A 22,278-nucleotide genomic window follows, 5' to 3' on the forward strand; every position below is an offset into this window, starting at 1 on the left:
ACGGACAGGCGCCTCCAACACAGAGCCAGCAGATGTTTTCTCTTTGTAAGTTCTCTCGAGTGTTTAGTGACAGTGACAGAAAGCTAACACTCAGCCATGTGGAACTCTCGGTGCTGATGTGGGCGGCAGAGCCAGTGGCCTGTGTGTCTGACTCTGAGCACCTGCCACACCATCGGTGCCCGGGCCTGACTTAGCCACCACCAAGGGCCCCATATCATCGCCTCTCTGCAGGGGAGGAACAAGTCAAGGGCACGGGGTTTAGAATGTGATGAACTGAAGCCAGGCACAGTTCTGTTATTTATCTGCCCAATGACCACAGGCCTCAGTGATCCCAGACTCAGTTTCCTCCCCTGTGACGTGGATTGGACCATGACACCTCCATCCCCAGGGTTTATGTGTGGACCCGCAGAGATGACGCAGAAATCAGTGAACGTGTGATCTGCTCAGCCCAGTCTCAGCAATTTGGTTTTGCTGTGGTTTGAGCTGAAGATCCGGCTCAGTAACAGAGCAGCGCCCACCGCCTCAGTCCCAGCTGCCATGCGACACGGCTGAGCGTCCCTGTAAAGTAAGACGCGCTTCTAAAGGTTGACACCCAAGGCTGAGGAACTCTGTTCCGTGAGTCCTGTCACGTGGCCTTTTAAGTCAGGTCACTGGTCACTTGACTTCCCATCACAGGCCTCCCCTGCAGGATGCAGCACGGTACACCGCTGTCCCCGTCTCTGCTCGGGGTCCAAAATAACCTGGACCATGGGAGAAGCAGGGAGGGCAGGGAGCCCCCTCACCCCCCGCACTACACCCAGGAGGACGCGAACCCTCCAATGCACTCCACAGAGAAGCTACGCTGGGGTGCGGATCGGGTCCTGGTGGGATGATCTGAAACAGTCCCTCCCTATTCTGAGCGATCACGCTGCAGTGGCTGCACCCGAGCCTCCCCTCCCCATGCCTCCAGTCTCTCCGAACCTCCTCTCTCTGCACTTCCTCTCTCCATCTCCTCTCTCTTCCTCTCTCTGCTCCTCCTCTCTCTCTGCGCCTCCTCTCTCTCTCCTGTGGCTAATTACATCCAACACCTCAGAAGGAGACACAGACGCAGAGTAGATCTGAACACAGTTGCTAGGGGTCCAGAGCCACCTGCTTAGGGCTGGTCTGTGCTTCTCAGCCACACACCCAGCTGCTGCAGGGACAGCAGGTCTAATCCTGAAGGCAGCTTAGAGGGAGGAACCCGTATGTCATCATCTCCACACAGAGGGGAAACTGAGGCTCTAAGAGGTTCAATCCCTTGCTCTGCCTGCCACAAGGCGTAACACCAAGCAAGGCTCACGGTGGGAGTCACTTCTATGCCCCTGGTCCGCAAGGACAGCAAGGAGACACCTTGCATGGGGCTCTGGGCCCTCAAGGGATTATGACGTGTGGGCGGTCCACAGACTTGACACAAACACCCGAATGTAGAACAGGATGCCCAGATGGGCCCATAGAGAACCCATCACACAGGCTCAGACAGACAGACAGACAGAGATGATCGCAGGGGCCACCTGCCTCCCAATCCCCCCTCAAACAGGGAACAAGCACTTTCTGGTTTCTGGAACTCTCTGCAAAGGGCTTTAAGAGCCCATAAAGCCTAGGGCAGGAATGGCGTCCTATCCGGCCTGGGAGTGGACAGCATGGCGTAGTTTGTTGACCCGATCTTTGCCCAGCAGCCAGACCTCCTGGCTGAGGACCTTGGCTTTCCAGGTCCACCTGGGCTACCCCAGGCAGCCTGCCCTGCTCTCGGCTGTTAGCTGTCTACCCTTCGCCTTCAATGGCCCTCCACACTGTAGGTATAGAACGTGTCCTGGCCTGGCAGCTGCTGCCGAGCCCCACCGGTTCCACTTGGTGCTAGGCGGCCAGGAGCCTGCACATCCCAGGATTCCCTGCGGCCTCCAGCACTGGTAAGAGCAGCAGCAAGGCAGCAACCGCACTGCTGGTGGGGAAGCCAGAGCCAGGGGGGAGGGCGGGCAGATGGGGAGCCTGCTTCCGGGGAGCCTCCAGCGTGCAGGGCCCCCATGCCAGCCCCCCCCCCCCGCTCTCAGGTGTGGCTATATGGAGGAAATGCCTAGAATATGGCACTCTTTTCCTTCCACCACAAAAAGCCTGGACATCCGGGTGGGAAGAGGACCACCCACCAGAGCCCAGACAGGTCTTGAGCGCTCAGAGCGGCTTTCTGCTCCTCCTCCACACACCTCCCAAGCCTTGTCCTGCATTTCCTGTCAACAGGGACACTTCCTCCCCGGGGAGGGCCTGGCATGCCGGCCCACACCCAGCTGCCCACAGAGCACAGAGCCCAGCTCACAATGGCTGGCCAGGGCCCCAGGCTTTCCCGGGGGCCAGAGCAACAGCGCCCAGTGCTAAGGCGGGACCCCGGGTGCCCTGCACCTCAGATGGGCCACGCAGGATGCACAAGGAGGGAGCCGAGGGGCTGGCCAGGGCAAGACGGGGGGTCAACACCACTCATCTCTGAACCCCAGCACAGGCTCACACCTCAGGCGTCTCTGCGTTCTAGAATCTCCGCACACCAACGGCACCCCAGGAGCCCTGGAAAGGAGGAACGGGTCAGAAGTGAGGCGTGGGAGGGACCTGCCTGGGTTTCTAAACCCTGGTTCTCCACCATCTACCAGCTGTGCCAGCTTGGGCAGGATCCCCCTGGTAAACGCAGCGGCATCGGTGGCGAGGATGTAGTGGGTTCCACAAACCCAGGACCCGCAGTCGTTGTGTGTGCCAGTGCTCACTCAGCGAAGCGCCGACCACCCGGCCGCGACAGCAGCGGGACTCCGGCGACAGCCCTGGGAAGTGGGGTGCACCAGCCCCAGGGGCACTCAGAGTCAGCCAAGGCTGGGGGTACTCAGAGTCAGCAAGGCTGGGGGCGCTCAGAGTCAGCAAGGCTGGGGGTGCTCAGAGTCAGCAAGGCTGGGGGCGCTCAGAGTCAGCAAGGCTGGGGGAGTTGCGCTCTGTCAGCCAGTCACCTGTGACCTTGGACAAATCCACGTCCTGCCTGTGCCTCTCGGTTCTTCCCACGTGAAAAGTGGGACGAAGAGCGAGAGCTCCACTCTGCGCACGGCTGCTGGGGGGCTGCGAGGCGATCAAGGAGCCCCCCGCAGAAGAGCCCTCGGAGAGGTCCACGGCCGCGAATGAGGTACTGGACGACAGGCCGGACAGCTGCCAACCACATGGCCCCCACACACCCTCAGCCACGACCCCCACGCCTTTCTGGGTGGCCTTCATCTCATGGCGACCAGGAGAGCTGTCCGCTTGGCCAGCTGCCTGCCTGCTGTGTCCCTCCGGGTGACACTGCCTCCAGGCGGCCATTACAGCCCCGCATCACCGAGGCAAACCAGGGCAGGGGGGCGGGGGAGGCGTGGAGAATGGTGGCCGTGGATTTCCCTGCCCTCCAGCTCAGCAGAGCCCAGCCCTCCACAGCCCGCAAAGTGAGTTCTCGCCTCTCCGGCTTGCGGACTGCCCACCACCTCCGGGGAAGGCGGGGAGGGGGTCCCCCAGCTACAGCCAACCGGACCTGTGCCTGGCGATGCTCCACCATGCCCCGCGTGAGCCCGAACAGTGAACGGGCTGGCGGGGGTGGGGGTGGGGGGCACTGCGGGGCGTCCCTGCATCGCGTGCCGCTCCTGGGGGCCTGCGGGGGGATCTGGACGTATTCACGGGCGCTGCAGCCAAGCCTGCTTTTTCTGGTCAGTAATTATTTTGAAACATGGGTTCTAAGAATGGCTGCCTCACCCCCACCACACCCAGGACGGACCGCTCCAAGCAAGGCGGGGGAAACCACACATCCACAGAGCACTCCGTGGGGACGAAAGAAAGTGCCGGAAGGGAGACAATGAGCAGAAACACGGAGCCCAGCGGGTGTGTCCCCCTCCTGCAGCCATTTTTCTGCCCCTCGGAAGAGCCCCAGAGCCCCAGGCCCACAGGGCATGTTTTCTCCCATGTGCGGACACACCCCACAGTCTTCTTTGAAACAAGCTGGAAGCATCACTGTGGGGGGGGGGACAACGATGGGAGGAGGGCAGCCTCCTGGGAATGGACCCAGAGGTGTGGCTGTGGGCTCCCATCTCTGGAGCAGCTCCCCAACCCCCACTGCCTTCCCCACCTGCGGGGCCCCCACTCCACAAGCTCCCCGTCACACCCTCTTCCCACGTGGGGGCTCATTCGCCCCCCCCCCCCCGGTCAGGGTGCAGCCCGGGACGTGTGCTTCTCAATCCAGGCTCCGCACACTGTGTCTCCAGGCAGGCAGCGCCGGCCCCAGGGTTCAACCCCCTACACTGGAGGCCCCTGGCTGAGATGCTTCGGATACCAATTGGCTCCTGTCTTCACACCCCCCAACACACACACACACACACACACACACACACACACACACACACACACACACACACACACACACACACACACACACACACACACACACACACACACACACACACACTCGGCTCAGACTCAGTTAAGAGCCTCCAAGTCATGTGCTACAGTGCAAGCTTGTGACTGAGAAGGTAGTTCACACCGGTACCCGGCTGGCCTTGAACTGTGAATCCCCGATCTTCATCTTCCAAGTAGCTGGAACTCCAGGTGTGAGCCAAGGCTTTAAATCTCACCCATCTGACCCCTAATCAACCTGTGTCTACATGTCTGGTCTGGCTGTCCCTGAAGGCACCTTCCCCTGTCCCTTCCTTTAGACAAACAGAGGGGCCCCAGGTGCCAGTATTCCCCCTCTGCCTCCAGTCTGGCTCCAGATTCTTGAAAGCGGCCTGACTGAGGGGGTGACATCTACTGAAGCCAGTTAAGGAAGAGCCTCATGCAGTAAGAAATGGTTTCAGGGGGAACTGAAAAGGCAAGTGGAGCCTATAAATAAACCTAGATTTCTGAGCCCCACCCCCAGACCCAGACAGTACCTGGCCACCTGACGTTGTAATGACAGATTCTCTAAAGGCATATATTAAGGTGGAGGGTCGGGGGACTCCAGTTCCAATCTCAGCTCCCCTGGCTGTGCAGACCCAGTGTTGGGGTTAGGGTTTGGTAAGATGGGCCCGCGTGTGGAACACTTGGTCCCCAGCTAGTGGTCCATATGCGGGCTCCCCCCATCAATAGACTCACTCACAGAGGATCCTCAGCAGGGCAGGCCCGGGGGGGTCCAGGGTCGGGCCTGGCCGAGGAGGGAGGTCACTGGAGGCCTTGAAGGTAGAACTGGTTGGTCCCTCCTCTTCTCCTCTCCTTCTCCTCTCCCTCCTTCTGCCCTCCCACTTCCTGGCTCCCATGAGCTGAGGAGTCTCCTCACCAGGCCCCTCTACCACAGGCTCAAGAGCAGAAGAGCCCAAGTAACTTTTTCCTTCTTTCAGTTACTTCTTTCAAGTGCACTGTAGGGAGGAAAACTAACACCCCTGGGCGGCCATGAGTCTTTCTGGGCCTCTGGGAAACTCAGGGGAAAGTAGGTGAGCCCTCTGGACACAGAGGTGCAGGTTTGGTAGCATGTTCCTTCCACCCCCATCCCAGGGCAGGGGCTATGACCTCACCCACGGTGAACTCCGCCAGGTCCCCTGTAGGGTGAGGGGGTGAGGTTGGGACCTTCGGCTGGTGTTCTGTGGACCCTGGACAGAGAGTGGTCTGCAGCAGGCCAGGCTCAGGTGTCAGCCTCCAAGAGGGCGTCCATTGACAGGGGTGAGCAGCCCAGGCCAGGTTTCAAGGGAACAAGGGAAAGCCCACGTGTGGGGGCGTCCGGCCCAGTGCCCGGCCTCCAGTCTTCTCACGCTCAAAGCTCCCAGCAGCTTGCTCATGAGGCCCGGGGCCCCATCGTGGGCCCAGGCTGTGCTATGTTTGGGACGAGGACCCCGCTTTCCATCCAAACCACAGTCCAAAGAGAAGCGACAATAAATCTAGTGAAGAGAACAGAGGCAACTGATTTAGAGTCTCTTGTTCTAGAAGAAACACCAAGGATGCACCCGCGGGGATTTTTAAATTAAGAAAATATAAATAGAGCACACCGCTGAGGGCCTCACATTCTGCAGGGTGAGGGAGCAGCAGAGCTCTGCAGGCTCACGGGGGTGACCCACGTGACCCCAGGGGCACCGGGATGCAGGGGCCGGCCCTCGTCCACCAGCTCACACCCGCCTGCGCCCGCTCCGAGTCCAGCGGGCAGGACACCGACAGAGTTAAGTGCATGGAGAGCGCAGCATGGAGGGGTCCAGGGCTCCGGGACGCACACACACAGCCACGGCAGGAGCCAGAGGCGTGCCTAGGCCGGGACCAGAGCAGACGCACCGTGGGGACAAGAAAGATGCAGCTCCATGCCAGAGGAGGCACGGCCTGGAAGGACAGCCCATGTGTGCCCTCGGGGAGGAGGTGGGCACAGCACAGCCACGGGCAGAGCGGGGCACGGACTCCGGGCAGGGCACAGACAGACACATGGACGCTGGGCAGGACACAGACCTCACACGCTTGGTTTGTGTGCAGGACTGAGACAGAACCCCAGTGGCCGGTTCTGAGAGATGGAATGGGGGTATGTGGGGAGCTCTGGAAGGGCTGCGTAGGGGAGGAGATGAGGGGCCCTCCCAGGCCTGAGAGGAAGCAGGGTGGGGCTCAGGATGGGGTCACTGAGTGGCTGGTGTCTGTGACCAGGCCTGGTCCTTACACTGGAAGGGAGAAGACAACTCTCATAAGTGCCGTCCCCCCGGTCACGGGGGGAGGGGGGGATGCCCAAGGCATGGATGTGGCCTGAGCGCTGCACTCAGAGGAAGAGCGGGCAGCTCCCCTGGAGCGCTGGGGGGAGGGCCTGGGTGGGGACACCAGGGTTGCTGTGAGGACAACTTGGCGCTGGAGCACGGGGATGCGCAGTCTGGGCGCGCTGGGACGCCTCTCCAGGACAAAGCTCCCCAGACTGACGCTCCACGGGGCCCTGGGCCAAACATCTGGGTTTCGGCACAGCCAGAGTCCTCTGCAGGAAGAGAGGATGGCAGATACCTGATCTGGGTGCCCTGCACCCCGGGGGGTGGGGGGCAGGGATGCGGGGAGGCGGGGGGGGGCAGGAACCCCTCAATCACGCCCAGCCGGCTGCACTTCCTGGGACCCCCTCCGGGCTCCTGCCAGTGCATGGTGCACGGGTGTCCTTCCCAGATAAGGGAGAAAGGTCAGTCTTCAGTTCTACCCTGCCCTCTGCTCTGTGACCTTTTCCTCTATCTTCCTGCCATCTTATCGGAAGGGAATGAATGAGTTCCATCACTGGGCTGTTCATCTGCGCCCAGCTTCCAGCAACCCTCTCCCGCCTCAGAACCCCGAATTATTCACAGGCAGCGTCTGTTCACCAGACAGGAAGAGGTGACAGAAATTAGGGAGGAGCCCCATTTCGCCCAGCACTCCGGTCCCTGAGCACACGGCCTCGGGGGGGACTGAGGCGCTGGCAGGGCCCATGGGCACCCACACCCCAAGGCGCCTTCCGACAGCAGCTCCCCCGCCACCTGTCCTGTCCTGGTGCCCCACGCTGTGACCCCCACTGCTCACCCCGCCCCCTCCCCCGCTGAGCTCCCCCCAGGAGACGCTGGCGGAGCTGGGCTGGTGACGGGCAGGGAGGCGGCCCTCTGGGAACACTGCGCTGGCACGTGCCACCCGTGCGCCTGCCATGCTGCAAGGAGGCCACCCAACGTTCTGGGCCAGCCTTAGCCACAGAGGCTCCTCTGAGCGTCCTCTGGAGCCCCGGTTAAGGTCAACCAAACGGTCTCTTTGCAGCCGTCCGAGCCCCGGCACATCTCCAACCGGAGCTGCGGATGGAAAGGCTCAGCGTCTGCGCCAGCCGGGAGGTGACAGCGGGGCTCCCGCTTCCTGTGCTGAGCAGGAAGGGGAGGTGTTGGGAACAGGCTTTTCCTTCCTGGATGCGAATCTCACAGCACCCAGGTCCTGCTTCAGACCTCTCCGTTACATTAAGACAGATAAAGAGCTGGGCGCTGGTGGCTCACGCCTATAATCACGGGAGGCTGAGATCTGAGGATTGCTGTTGGAAGCCAACCTGGGCAGGAAAGTTCTTGAGATTTACAAAAATAAAAAAAGCTCTTCTTGGCACTCAGTGGCCGTGGGCCAGCCGATTCCCTGCTCTGAGCCTCAGTTTCCCCATGACAAATAGGAAGCAGTAACTGCACCTTCCTTACAGGGTCTTTCTTACTTTTTCCCACTCTCCCTATTAGACCTCCCTCTGCCAAGTTCACTCCTCAGCCAGGCGAAGGACCAAGCCGCCACATGCTCTGGCTGGCCGAGGTCACACACAGCTGACTGAATGACCAGCAATGGGACATTTGGCTCTGCCTCCAGGCAATGTCTGCTCCCCGAGGGCAGAGCGGGCTGGTGGGGCCCAGGAGGACCTGTGGAGGGCCTGTGGAAGACTGGCATTGGTTGGAAACATTGATGGGGGGCAGTACTGGGGTTTGAACTCAGGGCCTTGCGCTTGTTCAGCTTGCTGGCTTGGCTGGTGCTTTACCATGCCTTTAGCCACTCACCCTGCATCTGCAGTTTTTTATAGAGAGGCGTGGGACCTGTCTTTCTGCCAGGTACTAGTGGCTCACGCCTGTAATCCTAGCTACCTTCTGGAAAATTGATATTTGGAGGGTCGCAGTTTGAAGTCTGCTGGGGCAGAAAAGTCTGAGAGATTCCATCTCCAAAATAATCACCGAAAAGCAAGTGGCTGAAGGTGTCTAGAGCACCAGACCTGCCCTGTACACCCAGAACCTCTGTTCACACAGAAGCCAGGCGCGCGCGCGTGCATGCGCGCACACACACACAGACACACACAGACACACATACACACACACACACAGACACAGACACACACACACACAGACACACACACAGACACACACACACAGACACACACACAGACATACACACACACAGACACACACAGACACAGACACAGACACAGACACAGACACACAGACACACACACACACACACACACACACACACACACACACACACACACACACACACACACCAGTCTCAACTCCCAGACCTTGCTCGAGGCATGGCATTGCCACTGCGGGCAGGACCGGCCGAGTGCCACCCGTCGGGTGGTCCTGGGCTGTCAGAGCCAGGTGAGGCCATGAACTCAGTGGGAAGAGGTGGTTCTGAGGCACGGTGAGCAGGGCTGCCCTGGGACAAGCGCGCCAGCCTCCTGCCGGGAAGAGGCAATTCCAGCCTCCCTTTGTCCCCGCCACAGCCCTGCTGTTTCCTCTGGGCAGGTTTTATGTCATCCTCTGGCTATTTGGACGTCTAGAGAGCTGCTTGATTATGAATATGGATAATGAGGACATTTCCTCGCGTCCTCACTGGGACACCTGCGGGTCAGCTGTAGCTGGAGGTTCTCAAAGGGGCAAAGTGGGGCGGGGGAGGGGGGGATAGGGCGATGGATGTTCTCTCTCCCCTTGCTCCAGCACCTACTGCCTTACAGATCCTGCTTCTCTTCTACTAGAAGCTAAAGCCAGGCTGACTGCCCCCAAAAGCTGCTCAGTAGAGAGACAAGCGGCCCCTGTCCACACACTGTCGCTCTAGCCCCACGCAGCAGCCTGGCATTGTGGGGCCCAGCACCCACGCTGCAGTCACACATGATGGATCTGACGTTGTGCTTGCTTCCTGCTGTGCCACCGCCCCTCCAGCTCCATCATCTGTGTCCCCCATCCCCCAGAACACCATCGGCCACCTCAGAGCCTGTGCTGGGTGGGGAGGGGGAGGGGCTCCCCTGCCACGCCCCATCCATTGTAACTCGTCTGTGGCGTTCCTCGCTCCACCCCATCCAGAGCCCGCCAGGCCTGGGCAAGCGTACACACTGCTGGAAAACCATCCACAACTCCCTGCTGTGGTAGAGTACACACTCAGCACATCTATTTTTAAGTTTTTCTAGCTCCCTGCGGCTCCTTCCCTCCCTCAGATGTGGGGGGCAGGGGCAGGCCCCCCTAAGCCGCCTGGGAAGAGACTCAAGACGCAACTTGGAGCACTCATCCCAAATACCAGAGCAGGCACAGGAGGGAGAGACCTGAGGCACAGCCCAAATCACACTGCCACAGGCAGACCCCTAGCCTCGCGTCTTGATGTCCGAGAATCCTTGTGAGTGGCAAACGCGGCTCTACCATCTGAATCACACCTATCTGACCCTAAGCCTAAAGTCCAGGAAAATGGCTGGCAGAGTCCAGATAAGGAAACATTTTTGTGCCCTGTTAGTTGGCTTCTTGTTAGTTGGCTGTTACTGTGACCCACACTGAGAGCATCAGCTTATGCAGAGAAGAGGCTCATCCTGCTCAGTTTTGAAGGCTGTGGCTGGCAGCGCTGTTGCTACCACCTAAGGTGACAGCCAGCTCACAAAGAACGCTCACCTCAAACTGAGGAGCTAAGAGGAAGAGGAGGGAGGGGGTTCCAGTAGCCTAAATGACCTCACTTCCTCCTTCCTAGCCCCACTTCCTGAAGGATCTACCGCCTCCCACTGGTGCCCACTGGGGACCAAGCCTTAAACATCCCGTGTCCATCAGCACTCCAGATTCCAACTACAGCAGATCCCCAATACCGCAGAGTCCCCATTACCTCAGGGCCTGGATTACCGCAGATCCCCAATAACCACAGATCCCGGATTACCACAGATCCCCATTACCGCAGAGTCCCCATTACCTCAGGGCCTGGATTACCGCAGATCCCCAATAACCACAGATCCCGGATTTTACCACAGATCCCCATTACCACAGATCCCCATTACCGCAGGGTCTAGCTTCCCTCCAGTGGCACCCCTCTCTCAGGTGCCACCAGGCCCCGCCCCCAATCGCTGTCACTCTGCCTGCCAACCTCCCCAGTCTCCTGGCCTGTCCACAAACCCCCCAAGGACTCCAGTCTCAGGACCAAGGGCCTTAGCCCCTGCTGTTCCTTCTCCCTGGATGCTGTCCCCAAGATGTCTGCTCATCTTTATTTTCCTGTGTCCCCTCCTCCAAGAAGCCACCCCTGCCCGCGGTGTTACACCCCTTCCAGCGGCGCTTCCTAACACTTTACTTCTTTCCCTCTTTTTTCTCTCAGCAGCCACGGCGCTGACACGGAGCAGAGTGTGTGCATGGCCGGCCTCTCCCTGCAGAACCACAGGTCTGTCAGGATGCCTGTGTCTGTTCTCGGCTGGCTGCATGGCTTGGAGACCCGCGGCACTGAGTAAGCACTGACTGAAGGAACGCACCAACTACCGCACACCTGGCTCACCCCGACCGGACACGGGCCTGGCTGCTCCTCACTCAGCTGTTCACAGCCGCCTACCGCTGACACGTGACCAAGAGCCCTCCCACCAGACCAGACTGTCTCCTATTAGCGAGAATTCTCTTCCCGCTTCCCACAGGGAAACCCTGGTTTTAGGAAGGCAGGGCTGCACTGTGATAACACTTAATCAGGATTGCCTCCACATCGTGGAATGGCAGGTTGAAAAAAACATAGTGGGGGTCTTAATATTGTGCTAGTAATGTTACAATAAATGTGTTCCTGACATGATTTTCTTATTAGGGTCTTTCTCTGTAAATTTTATTGCATTTAATTAAAAATTATTGCTAAGAGAAACAGCTGCAGATGGTCTTATTTTAAGTCAGAAAATTAAAAACCGCATATTCTCATCAATCAATTTCAACAAGAAGTGCATCCACACGCATTTGGACGTGACGGCTTTGAGATTATAATAATTTTTATGGCAGTTCCAGGTCCTTTCAATGAAACATAATGAAAACTCTGCGTGAGTTCATTTGTCAAAAATGTAATAATGACGGTAGGAAGGCGCCGGCCTGTGAGAGGATGCAGACACCAACGAAGACCAGGGACCAGCAGCACAGCCCCAGGCCCAGCCCCAGGCCCAGGCCCAGCCCCAGCCCCAGCCCCAGCCCCAGCCCCAGCGGGCTCCAGCAGGCTCCAGCGGGCTCCAGGGAGAGAGGCTTGGGCACCAGTCCCAAAGTCTGCCAGCTACGCCCTGCCACACACCACCTCTCATGGACACGCACCGCTATGCACCACCAAGACACACTCACACATTTCTGATCACCTTCTTTGTTACATTTGTGGGTGTGCACTGTCTGCCATGATAGAAGATAAATAAATAAAAGCTAGGAACCACTTTGGCAAAATACTGTAGTCACTGCCTGTGGAGAGGCTGCAGGTGCAAGGCAGTGGGGTGGATGGATGCATGGAGGGAGGAGGGAGGGGAGGGGGAGGGGGCATGGAGGGAGGAGGGAGGGGGAGGGCGGCGCTGACACCAGCTCCTGTACTAGGCTTCACATTCCCGGCAGGTGCTGCCCCTGGTGTGGTCTGCACGCACACACCATCTCCTACTCTACACACCATCACCAACTCTACTCCTTGGTCTCTCCTTTAGCTTTTATTCCACAGACTGAATGTTTCTGACTTTTTACTGGAAACTGACACACGCGCTACTTCTTTGGGACCAGACGGATTATCCAGGATAAAGAAGTGAATGGGAAGAGAAACACAAGGCAGACACAACCTTCAGAGTCCTGGAGCCGACTGGACGGAGCAGGAGCTGGAGAGCTGCTGTGCGCATGGCACTGGCAGACCCCCCTCGGCTTCCTGAGGGGCCCCTGCTTGGCTTCTGACAGCCAGGGCCTCGCCATGACCCCTGAGCTTAACCCCTGGCGCCCCATCTCTCAGTGCCCAGCAGACTCTGCCTGCCAACCAAGCACACCTTGTGATGCCCAGCCATCGTCGCGCCCCCACGGCCCGGCTGGGGGTGTGTGAGGTCACCGGGCACGGGCGAGGCCTCAGCGCAGGAACAAAGCCCCGTGCCTCTGCTTCCACCCCCCCCCACGTCACTGTGGCCAGCTCCCAACTCTAGCTGCCCGCCCCCCTCTACCATCAGCCGGACACACTGCATGCCTGTCCCGCGGGCCTGGGCACGTCTGCTGAGCACGCGGACGGTGCCATCACACCCAGGCCCAGCACAGAGCCGGCAGGCAGCCTGGGCAGCATGATGCTAGCAGCCGCAGAGAGCATTCTGGAAAAAGTAACAACTACAAACCAAGGCTCATGGGGCCCCTGGCCCCTCAACCCAGCCTTCTTCAAGAGGAGGAGGCACTGTCTGTGGCAGAGACCGCTTCAAAGTGAAGACCAGGTGGCTGGCACCAGCCCCCCTGCCCGGTCCTGCTGGGGTCCCCACCCTCCACCTGGGGAAAGCCCGCCTTCCCTGGAGCCATATCTGCCTGCATTCTCCATGTTCAAAGCCCCTGTCAGCCCTGCCTGCAGCTACGGCTCCCTCTCCAGCTGCCTGCACCCAGGCCTGCTCCAGCCAGTGTGAGGGCAGTGCCCCCTGCTCACCTGCCCCCCCCGCCCAGCTGTCCCCCCCCTCGGCTGTCCCCCGCCTTGGCTGTCCCCCACCTCAGCTGTCCCCTGCCACTGCTCACCTGTCTTCCCCCCCCCCACCTCCCATTTGCCTGTGCTCCTGATCATCTGTGTCTCATGCAGGAAGAGGAAGCAAGTTTTGCTCCCTGATCAACTGGTATGCAAGAGGGTATGGAAAGAGGATACAGAGACGTGGCTCAATGAGCCTGGCCTGGCCGTGCTTCGGGTTTGGAGTCAGCCAGAACCAAGGACCCAGCCCGCAGCAGGCAGTCCCGGGCAGTCCCGGGCCTTTCCCAGTTTCCTGGTCATCTTGCTCTCCTATCGTCATGATCATCTGGACAGGAGGCCTGTTCTTTAACCACTAACACTCGCAGCCACCGGGTGGCCTTACCAATCCTGGTCTCTGTGGGAGGCCCCCCCACCCCACCCCACACACACACGTAGCTCATTCTCCAAGCAAAAACCACTCCCTCGGGGAGAGCAGGCCTCTACCTCTGCTCTGGCAGCAGATCTTCCCATCCTAGAAAGAACTAATAAATCACCAGACCCAGGCTTGGGATGGAAGGCCAAATACTCGAGTACAAACCAGCAAACACCTCTAGCGGAGCCCTCCATGTTCACTCCTGCAGCTCCGGGGTGGGGGTAGGATGGGATGGGTCTATTAGGTCCCCCACAAGAGGGGGGAGACTCTGAGGGCTCCTTTTCAAATCATAGCCATGACGGATGGTGTGGGCTCACACCAGGGGCATGCACGGCCCAGAGCCTGAGGCTACACCTCAGTGTGTGAGGGGCAGGATCCCCCTACCCCGCACTTAGGTGACCAGCAGCTCAGAAGGCCCCCCCCCCCGTGTTGCACTCTCACTAACAAAGTAACACCATCAAAAAAAATCATCTGAAGGGTTTATCTCTTAAAGACGTCCATTCAGAAATGTAGCTCAAGGGCTGCCAGCTCTCTAAACCCATTAAAGCCCCTTCCTTCCCAGCTCCCTGCTGAAAGCGGCGTCTATTTACCCAGCGGAAGGTATCCGGCTCAAGTTAGGGTGTTTTCCTCCTCGTGAGAGACATGGCTGGTTGGGCCAGATGCCAGACCCGTCTCCTAGCTGCTTTCCCAGAGGGGTGTGGCAAAGCCACCCCCCAGACCACCGCACCGTGCCGTCCGGGCCTCTCTACGCACCGTGTCCCCTGATCTGCCCTGCATGAGACAGCATGGGCCCGCTTCACCAGGGGAAAAAAAACGGAGGCTCAAAGAGGTGCACCACGCACCCCAAACCACACAGGAGGACGCAAGAGCGCCTGAGGCTGATGTAACCTCCACTCGGCCCCCGGCCTCCGCGGTGACCGCCCCCCCCAGCCAGGAGCGCCCCGTACCTCTCTGCTTCCTGCTCCGGGCTCTGCTGTTTGCTCTCGAAGGCGTTGAAGCTGCTCATGTCCACGTAGCCGTCGTTCTCGTTGGCCGTGGACAGGGCTCTGCTCTGGTCCTGGAACAGCTTGGTGAACGTGCCGGCCCTCGCGGGCCTCCGCGGTGGGATCTGGATGTTTTCATAGTCGGAGTTCATGGCTGGAATGTTCTCGTAGTCAGAGGTGTCGGCGTTGGGGAAGGAAATGGAGCGAGGCTTGGTGAGAGGCGGGGGCAGGAAGGGAGGCCGGGAGCGGTCTTCGAAGGACTCTACCCTGGACACCGTCCGGCTGAAGGGGACCCCTCTCCTCTTGCCATCTCTGTAGAAGATGAGGGAGGACGGGGATTCGGAGGCCCGGAGCTTCCCGGCCCGGGACTTGAGCTGGGGGGAGTTGCTGAGACTTCTCCGGTCCATTTCCAGGATCCTGGCCGGCCCGTGATAGCTGGACTCGGACGAGGACCTGGACGAGGACAGGTGAACCTCCCCGTGGCCCTTGCTCTCCGTCTTCTTCCGGAAGGTGAGCGCCAGGAAGCGCTTGAAGGAAGACTTCTTCTTCTTGGCGCCCTTGTCCAGAGAGTCGCTGTCAGTGAGGAGCGAGGGGGAGCTCTTGGTGATGGGCTTCTTGGTGATGCACGCCAGGTCGAAGGGGGGCGGGATGTCGGCCACCGAGGACGGGGTGGAGGTGCCGCTGGACGGAAGGTGGTTTCTCTGGGAGAAGCTTCCGGAAGAGCCGATGACACAGGGCAAAGAGAGGTTGTCCTCCTTCCTCTTGATGCGGTGCTCCTCCAGCCCGGGCCCCACGGGCTCTCGGTAGAGGGACAGCGGCAGCTCTCGGCCTTCCACGGAGAACGAGCGTGGGTACAGCGTGAAGGCCCTGGGCTTGGCTGGCAGGGGCACGGCCCGGCCGGCTTCCGGAGGCCTCGGCTCGGCCGACGCCGGCTCCCCGGCTTCCTCCGCCGCTCCCCCTACGCCTGTGGCCGCTGAGCCACTGTCGGGCCCCATTTCTTCTGGAACGGTCTCTGGGACGTGGCCAGCCACCTTCCCGGAGTGCGGCCGAGCCCTGGCGGCGGCGTTCTTCCTGTCGGTGGGGGCCGGGCCGTCCCCCGCGCCCGTGTCCCCCGCGCCCGGGGCCCCCGCAGCGTCCGCCAGGCACGTCACGTAGGGGTTGCCCAGAGAGCCGTCCGCGGCGTCCTCTTCCTCCAGCATGACCACCCGGGGGCCGGGGGACCCCAGCAGGGCGTCACGGCCGCCACGGGGGGCCCCAGCACCCAGGATGGCAGCCGCGCAGACCCCCGGGGCGGGCGCCCTGTCCTCTTGCGCATGCTCGGAAATGGAGTGGCGCTGGCCGCAGAAGGAGGTGCTCTCGGTGGGGAAGAAGGGGTAGGGGCTCCCCGCGGGCGAGGCCACCACGTCCTCTGCGCTGTCGCTCTCGAAGGGGACGATGTGGCAGCCATCCTCCGAGGGGTCGTCCTGCCCGGGGGCCTCGGGGCCTTCCTCCAGGCCGGCCGCCGCCGCGTCTCCCGGGCTCGGTTCCTCATGGTGGGCAGCCGGCTCTCCCTGGTCCCCCCGGGCCCCGCGGCCCCCGCCATCCTCACCACCTTCCACGACGCCTAGGGCACCCGTGGGTGTCTCTGTCTCCTGGACATCAGCGGCCAGCTCTTCCTCGGGGGGCTCCTCTTCCTTGAGGGGTTCCTCCTCCTGGGGGGGCTCCTCCTCTTCCCCCTCCTCTTCAGGGGGTTCCTCCTCCTGGGGGGGCTCCTCCTCCTCCTGGGGGGTCTCCTCCTTTGGGGGTTCCTCCTCCTGGGTGGCCTCCTCCTCCTTTGGGGGTTCCTCCTCCTGGGGGAGCTCCTCCTCCAGGGTCTCTTCCTCCTCCTCAGGGGGCTCCCCACAGGCTTCATCCGCATCCTGTCCAGCGTCCTGAGTGGACGAGTCGGAATCCACACCTCCCCCGGGTCCCCCGGGTTCTGTATCCACACAGCCTTCCTCAGCATCCTCCTCCGCCTCCCCGGGGCCTTCGGGAGACTCCGTGTGGATGTGAGTTAGGCTGATGGTGCTCTGAAAGGCCTCCTCTCCCTCCTCCTCTTCCTCCTCTTCCTGCGGCTCCTCCGCGCTGTCCTCCCCGTGCACAGTGGTGTGGCCGGTGTCCCCCTCCCCGTCCCCGCTCAGCGCCTCTCCAGCAGGGCCGACGGGGCGCGCGGGGCTGCCCTGGGCTCCTGTCTCCTCCGGGCCACACTCCGGGCCTCCTGCCTCCGCGTCCTCATCCTCGTCCCCCGTCACCTCCGCAGGCGCCTGGGCCGCGGGCTCCTCGCCGTCCTCTCCCTCCGGAGCCCCGGGGACCACGGCCAAGTCCTCGTCCGTCTCCGACTCGGAGCCCTCGGTGCGGTGCGCCCCGTCCGGCACCCTGTCCGCGCACAGCAGCCTCCCGTTGCTGCATTTGTTCGTGTGCATGCCGGCTCTGCCCTCGCCGGGGGCGGCCAGCCTGGGCTTGGGCGCGATGGGGGGCTTCGGCCCCCTGGACATGGAGTGGGGGCTCCCCAGGCGCTCAGGCCTGGGCAAGGCAGAGATCTTGGGGACGGCTGCTGGCGTGCAAGGACTGGCAGTCCTGGGCTTGGGAGCAAGTGGAGGTTTGGGTGAATCTAAAGGATGAAAGCGGAGAACAGAAGGGGAGAGTACCATTAGCCATCTGCACTCCCAGGGCCGACCGATGGTGGTCTGCGGGGAGCCCCGAGACCGCTCCCCAGATGGTGGCACCACCCCCTCCCGCCCCCACAACTAGAAAAAGCCCTGGGCGGTTCACTGCGCTCACTGTAAACCACAGTGGTCTTCCACACCCAGCCCGCCGCTGGAGGGGCCATGGCGAGTCCCGAGCGTCCACACCAGAGGCCACGGTGCGTCCCGAGCGTCCACGCACTCGTGCGTGCAGCAGCTGTGCACAGCGCCGCACGTTCCCCAAGGCTGCGGGCCAGTGCCGTGGAGACGCCCAAAACGAGCCACCAAAGGCTGGACAGCCCCAGCCCCCCCAGGACCGCCAACCGGCCCAACACTGGCAGCGGATGAGCCCAGAGACACACGGCGTTGCAGCTGCTCCCACCGGCAGGAAAGAAGACCCTGGGGTCGTACATGCTCTCCACACTAGCCCAAGCTTAAAAAGAGAACCCTTACTCTCAGCGGGGAGTCACGGAGCCCGTGCACCTGGCTGATCTGGATTCACAGATCAGCCAGTAATGGAACAGGGCCTTGCGGTGCTCATCTGGAAAACGGGCACGAGGCAAGCACTGCCCCGAGGGAGCTGGAAGGAAGTTATGTTCCTACGGAATGAATTAAAAGTGCTTCTCGGAGGACTTCACACAGGAGCAGCTCCTAACGCGAGGGCTGCTCGGCCGAGCCTCATCCCACCTGCCGCTCGTGCCCTGGTATTCAGCGGTGCTCACCGCAGCAGCTCCAGCTCCCCGCGCCCGTGTCGGGGGCTGGCACGTGGCACGGCCTTGTGCCTTGGGGGCGGGGCTCTCATTTCTCATCCTTCACAGGTGGCACTCCACGCCGGCGCCCCGAGACACCAGTGAGGGCCATGAAAAATGAATGTCCGCCTCGCCCCACCCCCACCCCATCCTTCATCCAATCACGCTATTGATCTGCGGGACCCGCTCCTCGGGAAAGGTTACCGTGGGTGTCTGAGGCGTGATCAGGCAAGAAAATGCCTCTCTCGCAGAAGCCCATCTGAGTATTGCGGGTTGACAGCTGCAGCAGCCCGGTGGCAGAAAGGCCTTGTCTGACCAGTCACTGAAAGCTGGGAACTGAGGCACCACAGATGTAACCAGCATGAGCTCGCCCACAGCAGTGCCTGGGAAGAACCTGGGCTTCTGCGTCCTGCCCCAGGCCCCTGCCCCTCTGCCTGCCCGCTGATGCGTGCACGCCGTTCCTCCACAGTGGAGGCCGACGGCTCTGACTTCCAGTGAGGCAGAGGAGAGGGAACGCGGAGAAACTCAGGCAGAGAAACAAAGGCCAGCTAGTCAGGTGACAGACATAGACAGCTGGGTCGGGCGTTCATTAGTAATGATCATTAGGTGAATAACTGGCTTTAAATTGTTCCCACTCAGCTGGGCACCGGTGGCTCATGCCTGAAATCCCAGCTACTCGAGAAGCCAAGGACTTGAGGATCAAGGTTCAAGGCCGGCCCAGACAGAAAAGCCCTCCAGTAGTCTACTTCTGGTAAATAGTCTAGTTCTGGTAAATAGCATTTGTTGAGTTTCAACACGTATCAAGTTCTCATCTAGCGTCCTGGGACACATCAACACATGAAATAAAAATGCTGCCCCATTTCATACGGAAAGCTGGTGAGGGAGAAACAAGACAGACGACACCTCACTGTTAGGTGACAACTTCCAGCACAGCGGCCCTGGGCGGACGTTAGAGCCCAGTTGGAGGAACGGCGTGAGGGGATTTGCTTGCTCTGCCAGGGAGCCGGCTGAAGGGAGGCGAGCAGCCAGGTTAAGAGCAGGAGCTGAGGCCAGAGGAGTTGGGGAGGTGGAGGTGATGGTGACTGTGACTTGTGACCTGTGACCTGTGGCAGGAGCAGGGCTGACAGTGGGATGTCAGCAGGGCACAGTCTGCCTGAAGAGCGGGAACAGCGAGGGAGGCTGCAGGGAGACGCTCCCCAGGCTGAACAGAGTCAGGTTCCCAAGACGAAGGCAGACTGAGGGACTCGCTCAGCTGCACATGGCACATAATGCAAGAAAAAGCCAAGGCCATCACCACCGTCACTGAGGATCCCGAGAGGGGGAGAGGGCATAGGCGGCCGGTGCCTTGGCGGGGAGGGGGGGCGGGGAGGGGTAGGGAGCCAGGACTTCAGCCAGCCCAGGTCCAGGCGAGCTCCAATCCCACCCTGCGTGGAGAGGCCAGCAGGCATGGGAGAAGAGCGCGGGCAGGTGGCCACAAGGAGATGGGCTGAAGGTGTGGGCTTGGTGAGATCAGCAAGAGAACAGGGAGAACAGAGCCCAGAGGCCAGCCAAGAACACGGAGGTCAGCGGGGGTCAGCGGGGGTCAGCGCCGCCCACCACCTCTCCTTCACAGAGGCCGCAGGAGGCCTGCTCACACCAAATCTGCGTGGAGAACGCTGGGAACAGGTGGCACTAGCACACACGCTAGAGGAAGGGGCTGGAGATGGAACGCTCCAGGAGAAGGACAATGGAGCACCCCAGGAGGAGCTGGAGCACTCCTAGAGGAGGGGAGGGAGCACTCTCCAAGGCCATGAGCACTCCAGGAAGAGATGAAGCACTCTAGGAGAAGGGAATGGAGCACTGTAGCAGGAGATGGAGTACTCTAGGAGAAGATGGAGGCACTCCAGGAGGAGGGGAGGGAGCACTACTGGAGAAGATGAGCATTCCAGGAGGAGGGAACGTGAGGAATGGAAGCGCCATGGCAGGTGTCTGAGAGAATGGGGCGCAGCTCAGCTGGTAGGACCATGCAGTTGGGAGGCAGAGGTCCTGGGTAAATCAGCACTGAGCTTTACTCTTCTTGATGAAGCTTAACTCCCTCCCTGAATGTAGCTGGGGGACCCTTAGGCCACATAGTTCCTCTGGAACGTTCTCTCCCCCTAAGGTTATACTCCCCTCTCCCTGCAGACCCGATGCTCAGGACCAGGGGCAGTTTGCTCCACCTGGGGATGATTCGCAGGAAGAACACCTTTTCACCAAGAGGACCAGAGTTAACGTGGCACAGGGGGAGCTGCAGGCACAGAAAAGATGTGTTTAGCCGCATCTGGTGATAGAAATCGTCCCGGGCCAGGGCTTGGGCGCCAGTCTGCATTTTTCTCTCTGTATTAATTAAATATCTGTCACTCACATGTCTACGTTCGCTGCTCCCCCACCAGCTCTGCAGAAGCTCAATGGAGTCCTGGGGGAGCACTGGACAGGGGGTTGGGAGCCCTGTCACTGAGTGGAGGTGCAATCTTGAGCAAATCCCCCACTTCTGGGCTCCAACTTTCCCATAAGTAAGAGGGAGACCCCCATCGGTCCCTCTGGGTGCCCAGGGTGACCACAATGACAACCTTCTCAGCTGGCCGCTCGTCAGACGTTCTTCGCTACCCCCAACTGCGTTCCTCACACCCGGCTCGGCTGCGGGCTGTGAGCTCTCCACGGAGCTGCAGGGCCATATGCCGCCAGCGTAATTATCTTCCAGATTCACTTCCCACTGCATCCTAATTGAACCTTCTGGAATGTCCAGGCCAGGCTCAGTGATTTCTAATTAGGCTGATGCTAAGCGGGTGCAGCGACCCACAACAGGGCACTTCCCGGAGATACAGCCTGCGGGTGCAGCCTCACCTGGACACAGCCCCACGTTGGTTGTGTGGGTTAAATGGAAGCCATGGCACGTTTTCCCCCCCACAGATGTATGAGAAGTTTAATAGACATGGGAATAAAATGAGTAACAAAATCAACTGGCAGACACTTCTTATCGACGGCAGAGCAGGCTCCCGCGTTGGACTCCGGGATTTGATCCTGGCTCAGTCAGCAACGCAAAATCTCCCTATCTCGTTTTTCCTGCCCGTAACCTGGGGACAGCAGCAGCCCTTGCCTCCCCAGATTTGTGGGAATGCTAACACCTGAAGCAGGCAGCTCCCACAGCACCGGAAGCGGCAGCTAATAGTTATTGGTTGCTTACACTGGACCCTGTTCTCCGCAGCTTTAACAAGCTCACTGTGTTGACTGATGAGACTCAGTTGACAAAGATCTCCCCCTTTCTCAGACACAGACAGACTCAGGTTCAGCCACACAACCAGGCGGATGATGGGGCTGAGAGTCACAGTCTCCCGGAGAGTGGGAACCATGGAGCTACAGGATCAGATCATGCACATGGAAAAGGGAGCTGGCTGCAGGCTGGAGAGGAACTGCAGGCTGACGGGAGCCAAGACCACCACAGCGAGGCTCCTGGGCCCAGACCTGCCTCTAAGTTTCCTGGGTCTCCCTCCGCCTCGGCCGGATCCCCAGCGAAGGCAGGGCTGGCCGCAGCCTCTGCAGGAAGCTGGACGGCTCTCACCATTGTTCCAGCAAACCTCATTAGCAGGGGAGGAGAACCAGCCTTGGCCGTCCACACTGTGGGCGGCGGGCGGGCGGGCGGGCGGGCGGCCTTACCCCACCGCAGCCGGGCCGGCCCCTCCCGCCCCCCACCTGCTGCCCTCCACCTGTGACCCCCATGTCCCCCTGCTGTCCTCCTCCTGTGACCCCCCGTGTCCCCCTGCTGCCCTCCACCTGTGACCCCCATGTCCCCCTGCTGTCCTCCTCCTGTGACCCCCCCACACGTCCCCCTGCTGCCCTCCACCCTGTGACCCCCACACGTCCCCCTGCTGTCCTCCTCCTGTGACCCCCATGTCCCCCTGCTGTCCTCCTCCTGTGACCCCCCCACACGTCCCCCTGCTGTCCTCCTCCTGTGACCCCCCACACGTCCCCCTGCTGCTCTCCACCTGTGACCCCCATGTCCCCCTGCTGTCCTCCACCTGTGACCCCCATGT

General features: G+C 60.7%; 1 protein-coding gene across 6 annotated transcripts in view; it reads right to left on the reverse strand.

The window, feature by feature from the left end:
- Positions 1-22,278, reverse strand: part of LOC138822727 (FYVE, RhoGEF and PH domain-containing protein 5-like) — a 58,476-nt gene that overhangs the window by 34,831 nt on the left and 1,367 nt on the right. For 2 of the 6 annotated variants that reach the window (XM_070015632.1, XM_070015631.1), the window contains exons 1-2: positions 18,434-18,584; positions 14,743-17,407 (exon numbers count right to left, since the gene is read on the reverse strand). In XM_070015632.1, the coding sequence (XP_069871733.1) occupies positions 14,743-17,407; positions 18,434-18,488 (2,720 nt within the window). In that variant the 5' untranslated portion in view covers positions 18,489-18,584. Of the gene's footprint in view, positions 1-14,742; positions 17,408-18,433; positions 18,585-22,278 lie in introns of those variants that run through there. The other 4 variants (XM_070015634.1, XM_070015633.1, XM_070015635.1 and 1 more) reach the window with 2 other exon arrangements.

Source organism: Dipodomys merriami, unplaced genomic scaffold (genome assembly GCF_024711535.1).
Source record: "Dipodomys merriami isolate MVZ:Mamm:240054 unplaced genomic scaffold, mDipMer1.0.p SCAF_114, whole genome shotgun sequence".
Lineage (NCBI taxonomy): Eukaryota > Metazoa > Chordata > Mammalia > Rodentia > Heteromyidae > Dipodomys > Dipodomys merriami.